Source organism: Copadichromis virginalis, linkage group LG16, assembly GCF_057382275.1.
Source record: "Copadichromis virginalis isolate Kocher_CV1m ecotype Utaka linkage group LG16, C_Virginalis_male_GT1.1, whole genome shotgun sequence".
Lineage (NCBI taxonomy): Eukaryota > Metazoa > Chordata > Actinopteri > Cichliformes > Cichlidae > Copadichromis > Copadichromis virginalis.
The window spans coordinates 35,944,632-35,964,279 of record NC_140633.1 but is presented as its reverse complement, the minus strand read 5'-3'; the positions used below and the strand labels follow the sequence as shown (position 1 = coordinate 35,964,279).

At 41.6% G+C, this 19,648-nt stretch overlaps 1 protein-coding gene across 2 annotated transcripts in view; it reads right to left on the bottom strand.

Moving 5' to 3' along the window:
- tfpia (tissue factor pathway inhibitor a) overlaps positions 1-19,648 on the bottom strand; it is a 51,339-nt gene that overhangs the window by 8,540 nt on the left and 23,151 nt on the right. For both annotated transcript variants that reach the window (XM_085434599.1, XM_085434598.1), the window contains exon 3: positions 61-237. In XM_085434599.1, the coding sequence (XP_085290725.1) occupies positions 61-237 (177 nt within the window). The remainder of the gene's footprint in view (positions 1-60; positions 238-19,648) is intronic.

The following is a 19,648-nucleotide window of genomic DNA, read 5'->3' as shown; positions in this document are numbered from 1 at the left end:
AGAGAACGCTTCAAAACAACAGTCAGTGAACTGCATTAGTGAATGCAAGTGCATCCCTACCTGGATTTAGACACTTTGCCTGACACTCAGCCATGGTCCTGAAATTGTTGGCATTGCCAAAACATCCTCCATAATAGAACTGCTTGCACTCCTGACTCGAGCTGTCAAAGAAGAAGCGTGACACGAGCCCTCGACAGGGACCGGGAGCCTGGGGTAAATGACATGGGTTCTTCTTATCTAAGAAAGTAAAAGAGGGAAGAGTTACAATAAATTCTCTTGAAACGTGTAATTATTAATTTGCTGCTAAATAGTAATAATAATAGCATATGACTTTAATATGTCGTATGATAGGGTGAGGCAAGGTGTCACAGAGGTTTCACCCAAACCCTCTGGTGTAACGACATACACCTTTTTTCACACCTTGGATCATGTGACAGCACACATGATTAATAGTAGGTCAGCAACCGCCTCTCGACGGACAAACCCCACTAGGGTTTAAATACGTGAGACACCTTTTTTTTTCAAGCTCTTAAAAATGGTTTTGGACATTTCAGTTCATTTTCTGAGTCATGAAAGTCCATAGTTTTGTTCCATATTTGACTCCTATCTGAAATATAAAATGCATGACAATGAAACTTCATTCGTTCATTCTTCATTAAAGAAAGTCCCAAAGAAGAGCCAAACTGTGTTCAGTATTCCACAACATATAGAGCCACCATCACTTTGTTTGGTAGGATCAATGGTACTTCACTTTCTTTCATTTTTATTCAGAACATAAAGCTTCAATGACTCTGAAATTGATTTCCTTAAAAAAAAAAAAAAAAAAAAGCCAACTGAAACTAAAAAGAAACACAATTAACTTTGCTGCTTCAGTTGGGTTTTCATTTGCTATGAATGTAGTTTAACTGAGTGGCAAATTATTTTCAAAAGTATGCAATACCATCCGATAAAGCCAGTGATGGCTTTTTCCTTATATGCGTACGAAGCAATGCCTTGAGCAGAAAGGTTCAGTGCTATCCAATTAAACATGTCTTTATGAGAATTGCCAAACAGAAAAAAGGAGCAGGCACAACACCAAAGACACAGGGAGGGAAGATAAACCTATTCAAAACAGTACGTGGTACAAGGTGCAGTAAATTGACTGCATGCCATGAAGCACTTTGCAATCACCGGGCAGTCTGTCCCACTTTTTGCCTCCCCAGTGGTACAGTGACATTTCTTCTCCAGTCAAGTTTCAGATACAATCCAACAGAAGGCAAAGAGTCAACATTTCCAGCAAGAACTTCCTTATGTTCCCTTGTCCCTGGTGACCCACATTCCCTCCTCCTGCCAAGGCTCTGCTTTCTTTTCTATCATATCTTTTCTACTTCTTACTTCAGCTCTACCCTTCTCCACTTTTTGTTGCGTATAATATCACCCTCGAGTGTCGGAGTACTGAGCCCAGGGTCTTACACCTCTGAGCTACAGTTAGATGCTCATCTAAATTCTGAATCTGCTCCGGTGTGTCTTTTTTTTACTCACAGTATCTCAGATTTGTTTTATGCTTTATGCCTTTAACTGAAAGCTTATTACTCGGTAATCCAGCTAAGGATGCTTATGCATGCACTCAGCAGTCACCATGTCTTTAATCTGAAATTCCCAACATCTGCAGTATGGACCACTGCAGAGATGGGAGGATGTGGGAACCCTGCTGATTAACTGAATGAGCCGTCACAAAACTTCAAATCATTACAAGCAACAGACTAAAGCTTGATTTCAGTCTGAAATCCAATCATGGCTATACTATGAAATGCACTGCTTGCATTAGACAGGCATTGTCAACTAATACAGGTGCAACTCGACAAGCTGTCAATATACTGATCAGCGTGGCTCTTCACAGAGTAGAACATGTGCCTCTAAGCCCCCTCAGTCATTCAGTCCATGACACACAGTGTGTGTGTGTGATTCACTTATCAAAATACTTCTGCAATTACATCAAATTGTAATGGGATCCTCTAAATGCCTGTCGTGGTGCAAAAGCATAATCATCAAAGTGTAATCATTATCTTTATCCTCACATCTAAAATGACACTTGTGGTGCATTTTATTCAATGAATATTTATTCCAAAGATTGTTAAGGCAGTGAAAGAAATTAAGTAAACATCTTAAGCCTCACATCAGTGGATTGATAAGTGCAAACATCTGCTGTCATCAAACCCACAAATTATTGTTTTACATTCTAGTGGAGATCTCACAGTCTCCAAAAACATACTTAATATGCCAGACTAATTTTCTGAGTAAATTATGCACAAAACAGTCAAATGTGTTCATTACATGGACCGGTGAAGACACTGTTTGAATGGTACTTTAGTCACACACTAGGATGTTCAGATCAGATTTTGTGTTCGTGTTACTTGAATAACAACACGACAACCTGGAGAAGGATTTTAATAGGTTAGAATATGTGAAAAGCAAACTATATTATATTGTTATTAACTTTAAAAAAACCCTGTGCAAAGCTTATCCAAAAGCAGAAATGTAACTGCACTGTCTAAAGAATGGACAAAAAAATGACATGTTTCAGCAAAAGATTGTAAACAAATTTGATCGTGGCACTTTCATTTCAGTTAGTAAACCTCAATTACAAAAACAAGTCGATCCAATCTCTAAGAATTTACATCAAACTGTTTTTCCAGTACGTTTGGTGCAATCTGGGAACCATCAGCCTGCCTGCTTCCTGTGAGTCTAGTAGATAACCAGGCAAGATTTTATCCATGTATGCAGAGACATGTTTGTTTGTTTTAATAATGAAGTTGCAATGATGAACTGCATCAAGGTGGTCTGAGTGGATGGTAGTCACTCAGCTCACAATACCAATCTATGGTTCAGGTTAGGCAACGAAAACACTTTGGAGACTGAAGAAGTCTCTTAGACGAGAAACGTTTTTCCCACGCTACGTCCAGATGAACAGAATCAACTTTGGCTAAGGTTACGAACGGACTGTGGTTTTAAACAAAAGTAAATAACACTTTGTTTCTCAAGTAACGTGAGCATTGTTTGTTTCTCCTCTGGTCTTTCCCTGACCTTAACCAAGCACCCTGATGACCAATCCATAAAGTTATCAGCAGTTATATCGGTGGAAGCACGCCATGTCATCAGCACACTACTGATCCATTAGTATTCAGCTGTATGCTTATAAATGTTTACTTCAAGTGATATTTTAGCTGCGTGGAAACATAATTGCACAGATAAAGTAAAACACACAGTCTGAGCTTAAAAACTTCAGCACTCTTTGAAATAGCTCATCAACAGTTAAATGGACAGACTGAACCATCACTGGTTTCCATCAAGACTGCGACAATTAGCCGCCCAGAGAGTGTGATTTACTGGCTAACAAGCCAAGAAAACACAAAATCAATCACTCTTGTTCGAAGCCAAATGAGAATTCTGCTGGGACTTCTGACTTGTGCGTAAATAAATGCTGCTACCTGTCTAAAGTCACTGTGGTCAAGCATCTGAGGACTAATATGGTTGCCAAGTGATATCTTAAAGCCGCACACTGTCTGTTCGGTTTATCTGTTAAGTCTTTGAATAATCACTCTCCACTGAAGGCTGACTGTGATTAAAAAGCTATCATTGTAACATCTAAATACATTTCATGAGGTGACTTTGACTTAAAAGCTTGGGCAAAGAGTTGTGCCAAAGGGCCAGGCTTGCGTACTCACCAGAGCAAAGCGGCGATGAATAATTCAAATGCACAATTCTCTATTAAAGCCGTGAAGGTGGCAGAGATGATTTGTGTTTTGAGAATTATCGGTCAGCTTTTTATTTTTATTTTTTTTCTCAAATACTGGGTATGAATCATACAGAGCATCCCATCATTCAGCAAAGCACACTTTAATATTTAAGATAGCCGTGAAAGATTCTGAGGGCTGAGCTGGATTACGTGTGGAGAAAAAAAGAAAAACATGTATGTTTTCATATTTTGCCTAAATGTTATCTGCAGAACGAGGAGACAGATGAGATTTTGGAACAATGTACAATGACTCTTTTGATGGGACGAGCTGAATATTTAGACTACCTTTCAGATCAGCCCATCGCTTCTTTATCTCTTCGCTTGCTCATTTACTTTCTTTCTGCTTCTTCCTTCATATTTTTTTTGTCAGTACACGTCACCGTATTTTGAAAGGTCTTTATTGTGCTTACACATTCTCAGTGAAGCCTCATGTGGAAAGAAAAGACAGCTGATCTGTAATGGAAGAGTAAATAAAGAAAAATAAACAAACTCAGGGTGGAAAAATAATTGAAGCCTGTGAATTCCAGTTGATAATGACAGACACAGATCTCAACAGCAACTTTTTCATTTAATATATATTGCGATATGCTTCTGATTAAATTGTCATTATGCTATTTTTGTGATTGAAAAGTAATAAATAAATGCAGCTTCCAGCCTATAAGCACTGATAAAGGTCAGCACTTGCAGGCTGAGCTGCGAGGAGAAGAAAATTATATGAGTGTCTGTCTTATCTCAGCAGAAAAAAAGAATGTCAAAAAACTCAATAATTGGAAGGCCCGAATTACTTTCTAAAATTGCACATGCCTGTTAGTTAAGCAAGAATGCAACTAATTATTATTGAAAACATTTTCTTTTCATTAGCAATTCATCTGCCAGTGACTCAGGCCGACCGACTCAGTGAACAGTGGAAAGGCTCATAACAGTTTCCCATAAGACTAAATGGATGGATTTCAGTGGGGAATTTCCCTCACCAACTGTAGGGCTGCTTCAATATATTAATTCACTGGTATAAAGAAATTAAATAAGAAGCTCTAACTAGAAATTGTTTGGCATTTTTGCTTACTGCATATGTTTTATTTTCCTTAACTCCACATTGAAGCTTCTAATTGAAACATACGAAACCCAAATTAGATGGGAACTAATCACAGTCATGCTCATCGTTGTGGTTACTGGTTCATTGGAAACCCTTCAGATTAGGGAAAACAAAAGACTACTTGTACAGAATCAGGGCAGCTGATGTAACTCTAGTACATGAAACTGATATTACATACATCTATTGGGCCACCTAATTGGATGTGCTTTTGCATTTATGCTCCCACAACCTCACCTGTAGTCAGCCTGGAATCCAGAGCCACACCACTGTGCCAGCCTCTCTCTTCACATGGCGCTGTTGCCTCCTGTGAGATTCCTGACACCCCTCCCCCACCCATCACCTTCACTCAATACCAGGTTGAGATGCAAATGAGGAGACTTCACTCAGGCAAGTCTGCTGGACCAGACGGAGTGAGTCCCCTCGTCCTCAAGACCTGTGCCCCCCAGCTGTGTGGAGTCTTTCATAAACTGTTTATGCTGAGTCTGAGTCTGCAGAGGGTCCCAGTGATGTGGAAGACATCACGCCTCGTCCCTGTACCAAAGACGCCACGTCCCAGTGGCCCCCAGGATTACAGGCCCGTGGCACTGACCTCCCACATCATGAAGACCCTGGAAAGGCTCATCCTGGACCAGCTGCGACCCATAGTAAGACCACACCTGGATCCCCTTCAGTTCGCTTATCAGCCTCGTCTCGGAACTGAGGACGCCATCATCTACCTGCTCAATCGTGTCTACACCCATATGGACCAGCCGGCAAGCACCGTGAGGGTCATGTTTTTTGACTTTTCTAGTGCTTTCAACACCATCAGGCAGACCCTCCTGGGTGATTAGTTAGCAGCGATGCAGGTGGATGCTTCTCTGGTGTCCTGGATTGTTGATTACCTGACAGGAAGACCACAATATGTACGTCTCCCACAGTGTGTGTCTGACAAGGTGATCAGCAACACAGGGGCACCACAGGGGACTGTCCTCTCCCCCTTCCTCTTCACCCTCTACACCACAGACTTCAGCCACTGCACAGAGACCTGTCATCTTCAGAAGTTTTCTGATGACTCTGCGGTGGTTGGATGCATCAGCAGGGATGATGAGACAGAGTACCGGGCTGTGGTCGACTCCTTTGTCACGTGGTGTGAGCAGAATCATCTGCAGCTCAACATGGCAAAAACCAAGGAACTGATCGTGGACTTCAGGAAGACCAGGAAACACTTGACCCCTGTTTCAATCCAGGGGGTCAGTGTTGACATTGTGGAGGGACTATAAATACCTTGGAGTACACATTGACAATAAACTGGACTGGGCTAAAAACACCACAGCACTTTACAGGAAGGGCCAGAGTCGTCTCTATTTTTTGAGGCGACTGAGGTCCTTCAACATCTGCCAGAAAATGCTGAGGATTTTCTATGAGTCTGTTGTGGCCAGTGCGATCCTCTATGCTGTTGCATGCTGGGGGAGCAGGCTGAGGGTCGCAGATGCCAACAGACTTAATAAACTAATCCGTAAGGCCAGCAATATTGTGGGGATGGAGCTGGACTCCCTCAAGGTGGTGTCGGAGAGGCGGATGCTGTCCAAGATAAAGACAATGTTGGATAACACCTCCCACCCACTCCATGACATGCTGGTCAGTCACAGGAGCACGTTCAGTGAGAGACTGAGATTACCGAAAAGCACCACTGAACGACACAGGAAATCTTTCCTGCCTGTGGCCATCTCCCTGTACAACGCATCCACTTAACACACTGTTTACTGCTACAACTACACATGTTTCTTTTACAGCTATTTAATATATATATATATATATATATATATATATATATATATATATATATATATATATATATATATATATATATATATATATATATATATATATATATATATATACATACTAATCACTACACTAATCATGGCAGCACAAGAACAAGCTCTGAGCACAAGATCCATAGAGGCTGGGGTCTATCACACCAGGCAAGACCCCAGGTGCAGGCTGTGTAAAGATGCCCCAGAGACAATCCAGCACATAACAGCAGGGTGCAAGATGCTAGCAGGCAAGGCATACATGGAACGCCATAACCAAGTGGCCGGCATAGTGTACAGGAACATCTGTGCCGAGTATAACCTGGAAGTCCCGAGGTCAAAATGGGAGATGCCCCCAAGGGTGGTGGAGAATGACCGAGCTAAGATCCTGTGGGACTTCCAGATACAGACGGACAAAATGGTGGTGGCTAACCAACCGGACATAGTGGTGGTAGACAAACAGAAGAAGACGGCCGTAGTGATCGATGTAGCGGTTCCGAATGACAGCAATATCAGGAAGAAGGAACACGAGAAGCTGGAGAAATACCAAGGGCTCAGAGAAGAGCTCGAGAGGATGTGGAGGGTGAAGGTAAAGGTGGTCCCCGTGGTAATCGGAGCACTAGGTGCGGTGACTCCCAAGCTAGGCGAGTGGCTCCAGCAGATCCCGGGAACAACATCGGAGATCTCTGTCCAGAAGAGCGCAGTCCTGGGAACAGCTAAGATATTGCGCAGGACCCTCAAGCTCCCAGGCCTCTGGTAGAGGACCCGAGCTTGAAGGATAAACCGCCCGCAGGGGCGTGCTGGGTGTTTTTATATATATATATATATATATATATATATATATATATATATATATATATATATATATATATATATATATATATATATATATATATATATATATATATATATATATATATATATATATATATATATATAGTGCTATTCTTAGTTAGCGTATTGTCTGTCTTGTCTTAATGTTGGTTTATAATGGAGCACTGTAACAAAAAATAATTTCCCCCAGGGATCAATAAAGTATCCTGATTCTGATTTAAAGTATTGCAAATATTGCCTAATATGTGCTCTAAATAGCTTTCTGCTGCTCTTAAATGTAACATCTGACACAAAATTACATAAACTATAACTGAATTCCAAATTATCCACAGCCTCAGGTACAGTACAGATGAGGTGGTATAAAAATCCTTTAAGAAAATGCTGTTACTAAACGAACTAAACCTTTAACCTGTCAAACATCATTATGTCACAGCCCAAATAACACACCTCTGTACCACTGTGTCCAGCAGCAGTGAGAGGGCAAATCTGGAAATTACAACATTGCCTTTGCTAATTTTCATCTAGCATAATAATGTCACAACATATTTGTAAAACATTAATAAAAACAATACATTTCTATGATTTTGAGATTTCATACATAAACACCGCTGGAGTATGAGGAATAAACAAATCAACAAAAATGATGGATTTCGGGGGTAAGATTATTTACTGGTTTACTTAACCACCTCCAAAACATAATTCAGTCCCCAAATAGTCACTGCAAAACAATGTAAAAACAGCTTACCCTTGTATAATGATGTTGTTTAGTACACAGGCCTTTTCCACACCCTTAACAAATTTGACATTTCAAAGACCTCCAGCAATATAATACCGTTTGTGTAGTTACAGGTTTGCTGCTATCTCTTTTTTCACTTTGGTGTATAAAAAGCTGTGCTCACACGCTGAATGTACGGGGTAAGTACAAATAAGCACATCAGTGACAGAGAAACCCTTGTTTGTCTCCCTGACCCCTGTAAAAGGCCAACTGGATAGTGGAGAGCACACTAACAGGTAGTGCTAATGAAATTTTGATGCTAATTTAGGTTAATTTCAAATTAATTTACAAACCCATCAGACTGAATAACACAAATGTGATATTCGTTTTACTAATGTGGACCTGAAAGCAACTTAATTATGTTATGAATGTCTGAAGGTTCTCAGTCATCCAGGTCATCGTAGTCAAAGGAGCTTGCAAAGAAAAGCGTCTGGACTTCTTTAAGTTGCTTGAAGACGTTTCACCTCTCATCCGAGAAGCTTCTTCAGTTCTAAGGTCAAATGGTGGAGAGTCCCAGATATAAACCTAGTGGGAGTGACCCCCCACAGAGGGACAAAAGGACCCCCTGATGATCCTCTAATCGTCTGAGCCAAGGTGGAAAACTGGGCGTGGGTCCCAATCAGCCAGAGTTTCGGGTGTGTTCATTGTGAAACCTGGCCCCACCTTATCATGCGAATTCCTGAGGTCAGATGGCCCAGGATGTGAGTGGGCGTTAAGGCGTCTGGGAAGGGATCTCAAAACTGGATTATAGATGGCAGAGAGTTTGTGTCGTAAACCACCGCCTCTGTTCAAAGATGGTCGCTCACAGTGGACATAGATGGCTTCTTTCACTCCTCTTTCAAACCATCTGTCCTCTCTGTCCAAAATGTGAACATTGGCATCCTCGAAAGAGTGTCCTTTATCCTTAAGATGCAGATGGACTGCTGAGTCTTGTCCTGTGGAGGTGGCTCTTCTGTGTTGTGCCATGCGCTTGTGAAGTGGCTGTTTGGTCTCTCCAATGTAGAGGTCTGGGCATTCCTCGCTGCACTGTACAGCATACACCACATTGTTAAGTCTGTGTTTTGGCGTTTTGTCTTTCAGGTCTTCAAGCAACTTAAAGAAGTCCAGACGCTTTTCTTTGCAAGCTCCTTTGACTATGTTATGAATGGCTTGAGTTGTTTAAAGCAATCTTACCTATACAGTATGTGAAAGAAATACGTAAGTGAAAAGTATTGAGTTAACATAGTTACCAAGTTAAAGCTCTTGAATGATACACGCACCAGATTCCTTTATATTTGTGTGTGTAAGCATTTAAAGCCTGCTGTGAATCAACACAAATGAAACAGGAACTTGTTGGCTTATTTCCTTTCATTGTAGTTTCGACTTTGAGTTTAAACCAAAGTCATCACCCAGCGCTGGAAAAAAGGATACACTCCTGAAAGTGCGATTCAATTTAGATAAAAGCCACCACTACACGCTGTCCCTTGCTTGTAGTGCGCTCTAACATGTTTTTATTTGTTCAACCAAAAACCAATAAAGGCCGTCCTGGAAGTGCCCTTTAAATGCCATCATACAGATAAGTTACATTTATAGCTGCATTTAATGCAGTGATATTTTCTTTATAACCAAAAGGCTGCAAGTTTCAAACTTGTGTGAGACTTTAGACACAGACCAGTTATCCTGTGGCCTCACGCAATAGTGTGGATCAAATGGAGGCATTTCCTGTATGTAACAATGGTTGGAGGATGCAAATCCATTCATGATCCTCTTGTTTGACTGCATTAAGCATCCCATAACATGCTAAAAGTAAAGGTTTCTTACTGTGAGAGAAACATATTCCACGTTGATCAGACATGCTTCAGTATTAAAAGTGTATTATTTATATGCTATACATTCTGCACGCAGCTCCAGAACCGAGACAAAACTGCTCCTCACCCATTCCCAAATTTGCTTTTGTCGACTTCAAGTGTTTTTCACAACACATACTTCAGATTTCACCTGAAGTGCTTCTGGAGTGAGGCGCTGCGGCACAACCTGACTGTGGATAAATTGAACTTCCAATTGTGAACGGGTCTAATTATCGCGGCTTTGATTGCTTTTCAAGTGCGACAGTTTTATGATATATTACCCTCGTCCCACTTAACAAAAGCTAAGTGCAGTGCAATGAGTGGCAGGATGTATTGCTGTGCTGTCAAGGCTGCACTTAGCAGGTGTCACGGTGCTTTCACCGTCACCAATTGATTTGGGAGGATACAGCATTGATCAATGAAGGGGTCCTGTCACTCCTTTTATTTAGTCCATCTTTACTCATAGTTTCTCTCTCTCACACACACACACACACACACACACACACACACACACACACACACACACAGAGTGGCCTTTCTACCTTTACTTTTAGTACACTCAGGATTTAGTTCTGAGCTTCTTTTGTATGTGCGTGTGTGTATATCCGTTAAGCCCAGTCACGCCACACTACAGAAAAACAGCTACCGCATAACGTGTTTGAACTTGCGTCTTGCAGCGTGGAGGTTAAGCGAAGTTTAGCAATAATGAAGATTATAAAATTTTCCATCTCATCAAGAAAAAAGGGAGTTGAAAAAAAGCAACTCATCTCGACTTGTCTGTTTTGCAATCTGACAGTTGGCACACAATAGCAGGTGTGCTTTATGGCAACACTGATTGCATGCTATCAACAGCCTAATGGGAATTTATAGAAGTATCTGCAATCTTCTCTATATGCAGCAGGCATCTCACACAATGTTTCAGGGAGGAGTGAGAGAGAAATAGCCGCAGCAGTGTTATAAATATCCACAATTTTACATCTGCATTTTGATTTTACCTGGGAACGCTACCATAGAGAAAATCTTCCCTCCTAGTCAGAACCCAGTGGGACAAAAAGTATTTTTAGCTAGATTGTTGATTTCACTCTAATTGAGCCAGAAAAAGTCATCCCAAATCTTTTACGGCAAGACGGAGGTGAATCTGTACCCATCTTAAAATTATTCGAGCAACTCAGACAGATAAACAAGCACTGCCTATGTGCACACTGCTTGCCTTGAGGCGACTTATGTTGTGATTTGGCGCTATATAAATAAAATTGAATTGAATTGAATTATAAAAGCCATTCCTTCTTGCCCTCTTCCTTCTGTACAATCTTGATTGCTGTATATATGGTTGATGCATGCGTTTCCCAGTAATAGTTTTTATCTAATCTAAATGCAATTTAAAATGACTATATTGCCTCTGACGAACCTATTACCGGCAGTTTGTGGTGCGTGACTGCATGATGTAAGCAGATTCCTGTTTGCTTTCACTTTTAGATGTTGAACACAGCTTTGGCAGTTTGGGGAATTAAACTATTTTTGGGCTTAGAAACCTTAACTATGTACACGAGGCCTGTAAGGCTTTAAAGTGCTCCAGAGATTTCAGAGGTGTGGCTCTGGAATATTATTTCCAGACAGCAGGGATATAAAGAGGATAAAAAAATGGGTGTTTGTCTGTTGAAATGCAAACTTGTGACACCAGCATAGGGGACTAACTAGCTTTGTGTCTACAGGTAACTGGTAATCCCGAGCTCCAGCATAAGACAAACAGCTATCCTGCAGGCTCACAGGCCATTCAAGACTAAAACAACTAAAAGTGGCTTCTTGCAACAGCAGGAAGCCACTATTTTATTCCACAAGATCCTTTTGTGGTCTCATAAGGAAATGTCAGTAAACACTTTTACTTACTATTCAGGAGCACAATTTAAAGGTACTTTACTTGAGTGTTCCCATGTTGCATTCTAGCTTAAGGTTAAATTATACACTGCATTTATTTTTATAGAAATAACTGTTTAGTGTGACAGAGAGTTGTTTTTGAACACTAATATTTTGCACTGAAAGAATCAATATGCAACAACATCAGGAAGAAGGAACACAAGAAGCTGGAGAAATACCAAGGGCTCAGCGAAGAGCTTTAGAAGATGTGGAGGGTGAAGGTAAGAGCGCAGTCCTAGGAACAGCTAAGATATTGCGCAGGACCCTTAAGATCCCAGGCCTCGGGTAGAGGACCCGAGCTTGAAGGATAGACAGATTCTTATATATTCTGTTAGCTTTCCCTCAATACATTTTTTGCATCACATCCTGAATGCAAAAGTGAAATATGGCACATATATTTCAGCATTGATAATAACGAATACTTTAGAGATTTCTGTGGCTGGCACAAGTACCGATACCTTAGCACCCATGGAGCTAAATACCTTGCTAATCCTAGTCATGTTTCTTGCTATAATCCTTGGAAAAACAAGCACAGTTTTTAGTTTCTAAAGCCAAGAACAATGCTGCTCCTTCATTTTCATGTCCTTTACACACAATAGACAGGCTAATGATGCAAATTCATGCTTCAGCATGTGAATAATAGCACATTTGGAGTTATTAAATGCATACTGACTAATATTTTGCAGCTCTCTCAATTTGAAAAAAAAAAAAAATCCTTATTTTCTGTTATTAATGTAATTACCATTTAGTGATAAAAGCTACTTGCAAGGTAGCTTTGTCTCCTGCCTAAAAATTACAACCAATTTCAAATGTCATATCTGACGAGGATATCAGTGTACCATGCTAAAATTTTCTAAGGAGCCGTTTCCTTGTTTGGCTTCAGTCTCTCGCCTGTTTTTAAGATTAGGTTTAAAACCCAACCAGTCGCAGCAGATGGCCCCGCCCCTCCCTGAGTCTGGTTCTGCCGGAGGTTTCTTCCTGTTAAAAGGGAGTTTTTCCTTCCCACTGTCACCAAAGTGCTTGCTCATAGGGGGTCATATGATTGTTGGGTTTTTCTCTGTATCTATGAAGCGCCTTGAGGCGACTTTTGTTGTGATTTGGCGCTATATAAATAAAATTGAATTGAATTGAAAACTGTTCTTTTTGATAAAGCTTATAGTTCGGGCTGGGCCACGTGACTTTGAGCCCTCCTTGATTATGCTACTACAGACTTTGCTTTGCTGGACTTCCCATGACCCACTAAAATCACATCTTTCCACTACCTCTGTGTGTCACAGTGTTTTTATCAATAATGGTTGTCGGTGATTTTCTGATTTATTCGGATAACTAGTTCCTGGATCATGATTACGCTTAGTTATGCCTCATTCCCCACCTGTCTCCACCTTCCTTATCAACCCCAGTGTGTATAAACAGCCATGTCTACGGGTCTTATTTTACTCCTCCTAAATGTTTTTAATGTTTTTTTGTTTGTTTTTTGGACTGAGCCATACTTTGTTTATGCTGGGTATTGTTTGTTATTAAAATTCACCCAAATAGTCTTGTTTTGTTGTGTTTTATTTTTTCTAGTTTGTATGCAGGCTTGTGCAGCATTTGGGTCATCCTCCATACACTTCAGCATTAACAGTATCTTCATATAGTAATTCTGAATGTCATTACATTTTATGTTTTCCCAAGACCTCCCAGCTGGCTTCAGGCCCTTCCTGAGCCTGGCTCTGCTGGAGGTCTCTTCTTGTTAAAAGGAAGTTCTTCCTTCCCACCATCCCCGAGCAGTCACCCATAGTAATTTGACTGTTGGGGATTTCTCTCAAATATCTGTAAGATCTTTACCCTCTAGTAAAAAAGGTGACAGTTGTGAATTTTTTAAGTGACCTTTTCAGGGTCAAGCTGGGTAGTTTTCATTAAAAAAGGTCAAATTATACATAATTATGACCCAGAAACTTCCAAGTTTTCTTTTATACATTAAGCAGATGGCTTCTGCAAAACTGTTCAGAATTAATGTGCTGGCAATGTTCCGTGTTAGCAACATAACAACAGAATGACTTTATAATAGGATTTTATGCCCAAGGAGGCAATAAAGCCTAATGAGGAACAGCAGTCCTTGAAAACAAAAATGATCCTTTGCTAACAACAACAGTGCCACGATCCTCGGTCTGAGCGTGCTCACTATGAAAAATTATCTGTGTGTCATAGGTGTCCTTTTTTTCTGCTCTTGCTCTTGACGAAGGCGGTCGCACTTTTCTCCTCCTCCTCTTCTCCCTTAGCTTCCCTCCTTAGACTCTTGTGTCCTTGTCTAGTCTCGTGTTTTTTATATTACTTTTCCCTGGAACACTCTCTCACAGTCTGTTCTCTAAAACCTAAAAGAGGAATTGTGGATTTGATCATCTGGTCCCTAAATGCAACTGACACCCTTTTCTCAATGAGAAGTTTGGGCTTGGGTGAGCCTGAGTGCTGAAGATATCTACCTATTCGGAACCATGGTAACAGGGTTCTCAGGAATTCGCATGATAAGGTGGGGCCAGGTTTCACAATGAACACACCCGAAACTCTGGCTGATTGGGACCCACGCCCAGTTTCACACCTTGGCTCAGGCGATTAGAGGATCATCAGGGGGTCCTTTTGTCCCTCTGTGGGGGGATACTCCCACTAGGTTTATATCTGGGACTCTCCACCATTTGACCTTAGAACTGAAGAAGCTTCTCGGATGAGAGGTGAAACGTCTTCAAGTAACTTAAAGAAGTCCAGACTAGAGCTGGGCGATAGAACGATAACGATATGTATCGCGATATAACTTTTACTCGATAGAAAAATTTAACTATCGCGATAGACCTCGCCGCTCTTGTCCTCTTAAAAAAAAAAAAAAAAAAAAAAAGAACAGCCAATCCAAATTAAGTAGCGCAGAGCCGAACCAATCACAGCCGCAGCGTCACGTCGCGTGACTTGTTACGTACAGCACAAGTGCCAAGCCGCACGTGTGTTTGTTTGGGAAGCAGCCAGCCACCGTACCGCCCGGGTAATGGAGGAAATGAGTGTGCCGACTAGAAAAATCAACCGAGCGTGACCGAAGGTTACCGAAGAGAAAACAGATGATGGTTCCAATGCCGGAGAGATTGTCGAACGGAAGAGCCATAGAAGTTCCGTAGTGTGAAGGTATTTCGGCTATTTCAAGTCTGACAAAAACAGAGTAGCGTGCACTGTAAATTGTGCCAAAAGCAAGTCTGGAAATACAATAAACTGGTGCATGCGCTACGTACACACGTACCCGGGTATTTTTGAAAACGCAGATTTTTCTATGCGTTTGCACCTTTCGTCCACACGTAAACGGCGTTTTTGGTCACTGAAAACGAAGATTTTTGAAAACTCCGTTTTTGCATTTACGTGTGGACCAGAAAAACTGAGAAAACGCAGGGTCAAAGGTGTGCGCATTTTTTGACGTCACACTGTGCGCCACGTTATTGTTTCGGTGAAATGAATTTCTACAATACTGTTAATTCTACTCTCTGCAGTGTTTGAATGCTTACATATACACACAGTTGCTGTCCGTCCACACATACGACTCGGTTCTGCTTCTATGCCCCAGCTTTGTTTACTTTTTCCCACCGAGGCTTCTAGACTTCTGATTGGCCAACATTTCGGCACGGTTAGGAATCTAGCGCCACCTGCTGCTTTGGCATGTTCATAGCAGCGTTTTCCTTCATTTCTGCCTTTATGTGTGGACGGGATTATTTTTTAAAACGAAAACGGAAAATCTCCGTTTTCAAAAATACCCGTGTACGTGTGGACGTAGCCTCAGTCTCTGACTGACTTTTTTTTTTTTTTTTTTTTTTTTTTTTTTTTTACTATTTAATTTGTAAAAATGTGTGTACACACACACACACACACACACACACACACGTAGGAAAATATTTAGTATACACATCCAGAAATGCATACACTATTATATATTGTACATATATTTATTAGTTTCAGGTTGGCCATTCTTGTATTTTGCTCGTTTGTGTTGTTGTGTTTGCACATCTCTGTTGCTTGTGGGGCTCGCACACAAGAATTTCACTCGCATGTGCTGTGCCAGTGTGCCTGCACATGTGATGTGACAATAAAAGTGATTTGATTTGATTTGATTTGACTGGAAGCGCTAATTCGTCATTCGGCTTTTGTCAGACTAAAGTAACTGTTAAAACTGTTTGAAAAGCTAAGCTATACAACAAGGAGAGATTGAGAATTTCCTTTTAGTTCTCAGTTTATTTGATATTGACAAAAGTTAGTCAGTTTTGTCTGTTCTTCTGTAAAACAAACTAAGATTTATTTTTAGAATTAATATTTTGTTTCTAAGTGGAATTGACAATTTAGTCTGTTTCGTTTGTTCTATTTTGAAACTTAAACGCTTTAGCGGCTGCCTTTTGTGTAGTTTGCAATATTTGCCTTTATTTATCTGAAAAAGTCTCATGTTCCTTAAGTACATCTACCCTGTTGAACTTATTATGGGAAATAAATATTTAAATAAAAACAAGCTGCTGATTATTTCACATTTTACTTGTGAGCAACGGCACATTTAAATCTTACAAATATAGTTATTTGGCTGATATCGTGATAGATATCGTTATCGCCTGAAATGAAAAAAACATATCGTGATATGAAAAAATCTTATATCGCCCAGCTCTACCTCTATGGATGGTTTACGGTCCATCACAGATGAGAGGGGTAAATTCTTATAGCTGGATACTGTACTGAGGGATTCTGTGAGACCTCGTCCACTTCTCTGAGTCATTACAATGAACATCTTCTCCGATGTTTGTGCTCTCCGTGCCTTTTAGAATTAGAAGTAATGAGTTGATATGTCTCCGCCACAGAAAGTAGAGCTGCTGTCAGCTGTCAGGGTTAAAGCCCGTATCAAACTACGCTAACGGTTTCTGCATAAACACAGCTTTTACTTTATCTCCATCACGTGACACAAACCACCAAGGACGAGTGCAGCTGAAGACTTTCCTTCATGCTTAAACTTGTCGAACAGGTGCTCCAATAAAAGGACCCTTGTTGGCTTTACATCAGTTTTGCATCACGATTACAGTAACAAGCGCCGATGCCGTGAACGCCAGGAAAACATCTGAGTTCACCATCTCTGTATCAGCCCCGTCTCGCAGCTGCTCGCTGTGTGTAAGAACAGTTCGAGCTTCATGTTAGACTGGCCTGTAGCATCTTCATGTTTACAGGAAAAAACCCATAAAAACAGAGCTGGCTCATGAAAACAGGAAGAACAAGTATATTTTAGCATTTCTGATGTACTGTATAGGTGCAGTCCTTACTGGGTTAACTGGGACATCGTCACTGACTTGAAAGCCCCAGCAACTCACCAAATAACTGTCCTGACATACTTCTTATTGGCCCCACGAAACCCAGCTTATCTTATGGTTTATTGTTATCATATTGGTGCCGGCTGAAATGGCTTTGGTTGGTCAGAACACTTTTTCTATGAGGATAATGAAGCCAACAGTGTTGTGCCTGAAAGTGCTGATATACCCGCGGGCAGCAGCATGCTCTCAACAGTCAGGCAGACAGAAACAGCCCTCTGATGTCACATGAGTAAAGGAGATGTGCTTCTTGTTTATATGTTTCTGCAGTGAAATGATGGATGGGTGAAAGAACAGGCCGGAGAATGCGACGTTGCAGCCGTGCAGCTGTTCCTGTGTGCCTTCGCACTATTACTGTTTGTGTTCCCAGGATGGATGAACAATGCGCTTCCAGGTCAGTCTCTAACTTGCCCTCTCATTACCGAAGGTCATCCTGTTGGAAACACAGCTCTGACCTGTCATGGCAAAGGTTACTCTCGGAAAATGGGGACTGGGGGAAAAATGGGGGGAGGGTAAAAGTGAAGGCAGGAGAAGGGAAGCGGAGAAAGAATTTGCTCACCTTGACTTCTTGGGAGCGGTTCATCCAAGTTTTATCTGGATTTATTTGGCATTTCTTGAGGCCAACAACAACAATGTGATTTCAATTCTCCCAAAAAGCCCCTTTTAAGATCTTCTTCTGTTACAGCCCCCCCCCCCCGTATCAAGGCTTCTCAGTGCTCGGCATTTGGCACAGGCTGGGGGTGAATGCCTATAGATGGCATTGCTCTTAGATCCCAGCGAGCTCATTAGCTCTGACCCGCTGTTGTGCTCACTCAAACCAGACCGACGACGTGATCGGGGGGGAAATTCAAGGGGGGGGTGGGGGGGGGGGTAATTGGAGCCTAAAAACACTTCCTGTAGTTAAACCTGGAAGCAAAACAGAGCAGCTCCACGGATGATGTTGAGAAAACAAGTGATACCAAAGAGTGCTGAGATGCTGTCAGTGCAATGTAATCGAGACTTACGATTATGTACAGGAGACATGAACACGGTGGGGCGGGCTGTTTGCTGGAGGGTTTCAACATCTGGATCTTGTATTACACGCCTCTGCAGTTTTGTTTTTTTGACAGCCTTCCTCTCAGCTAAGCAACGACCCTGCTCCCCATCCATCCACAGGGCTCATCCTCTAATTTTTATCCTTCTCCTTCAGGCCCATGTGAAAAATCCCAATTATCAGAAACATGAGAAGTACAAACGGTTGGACGTGAACTTGGAATATGCTTTAAAAAGAAGGGGAAAAAGCCGCCCTTAACAAGGGCCTTGCCGAAATGTGATTGAATGCGTCAGCAGGTCGTAAAAGGCCCCCTCAAGATCGATGTAATTATGAAAGCTTTATGTGGAGGACTTTCCGGACACGGGAATGACCAGCAACAGGATGAGGAGGAGGGTGCTGCCAGCATTATGTTCCACCAACAGAGCCCCAGTAAGTGAAGAACAAGCAGCTGCCTACCATCAGCAGCTGGAATAGAAGGAGAGGGGGAGGAAAGACGGCATGAAGAAAAGAGGCTTGTAACACCTGCAGCAGGGTGCCACCAAATTTCCCTAGGTTTGTCCGGCCTCTCCGCGATGCACTCTATAAATCCCTGTGATTAGCTACTGTAGCCGGGCTAAGGGCCACTTAAATCAACCCCACAGGGGAAGTTGTAGTGACCTCCCACCTTTGTGATTTAGGCCTAAGTGATTATTAGAAAAACAAAGCCAGCACTGATTCTGTAACCGGAGAGGATGGGAGGAGGAAGGGTGTGATGGAGGTGTATGGGAAGAAGAAGTGCGCGTGATAGTGCGCTACAATAATAAGCAATTATTTGACAGATTCAGGAGAATCGGGAGAAATAACTGCTTGTTATTAAGCTATTAAGCAATGCTGAACCTACAGTCGATTATGCTCCAGCTTTCTGGGAAGGCCAAACAGCAAAACACGACACAGATGTGAATACAGGAGCTAAGCCAGCCAGTTTATGTAGGTAGTGTGGAAAGTGATATAGTTTGTGGAGTCCAAATACTAAATCAGCACATTATCAAGTTTTAAATTGGGTGTAAATCACACTCAACACGTTGGTGTCACAGAATTCCACAACATTAACCTGAAGCGGTTAACAAACGAGAACGTGCTCGACCCAAACGGCATCGAGTCCAGAAATCACAGTTAGGCCACCGAGTGAAGCAGCAAGTCTGCAGAGGTCTGTAAACCTGCTGGGATGGCACAGCTCAGGCAGGATCACTGCTGCTGACAGCTGACAGAGGCCAGACACAA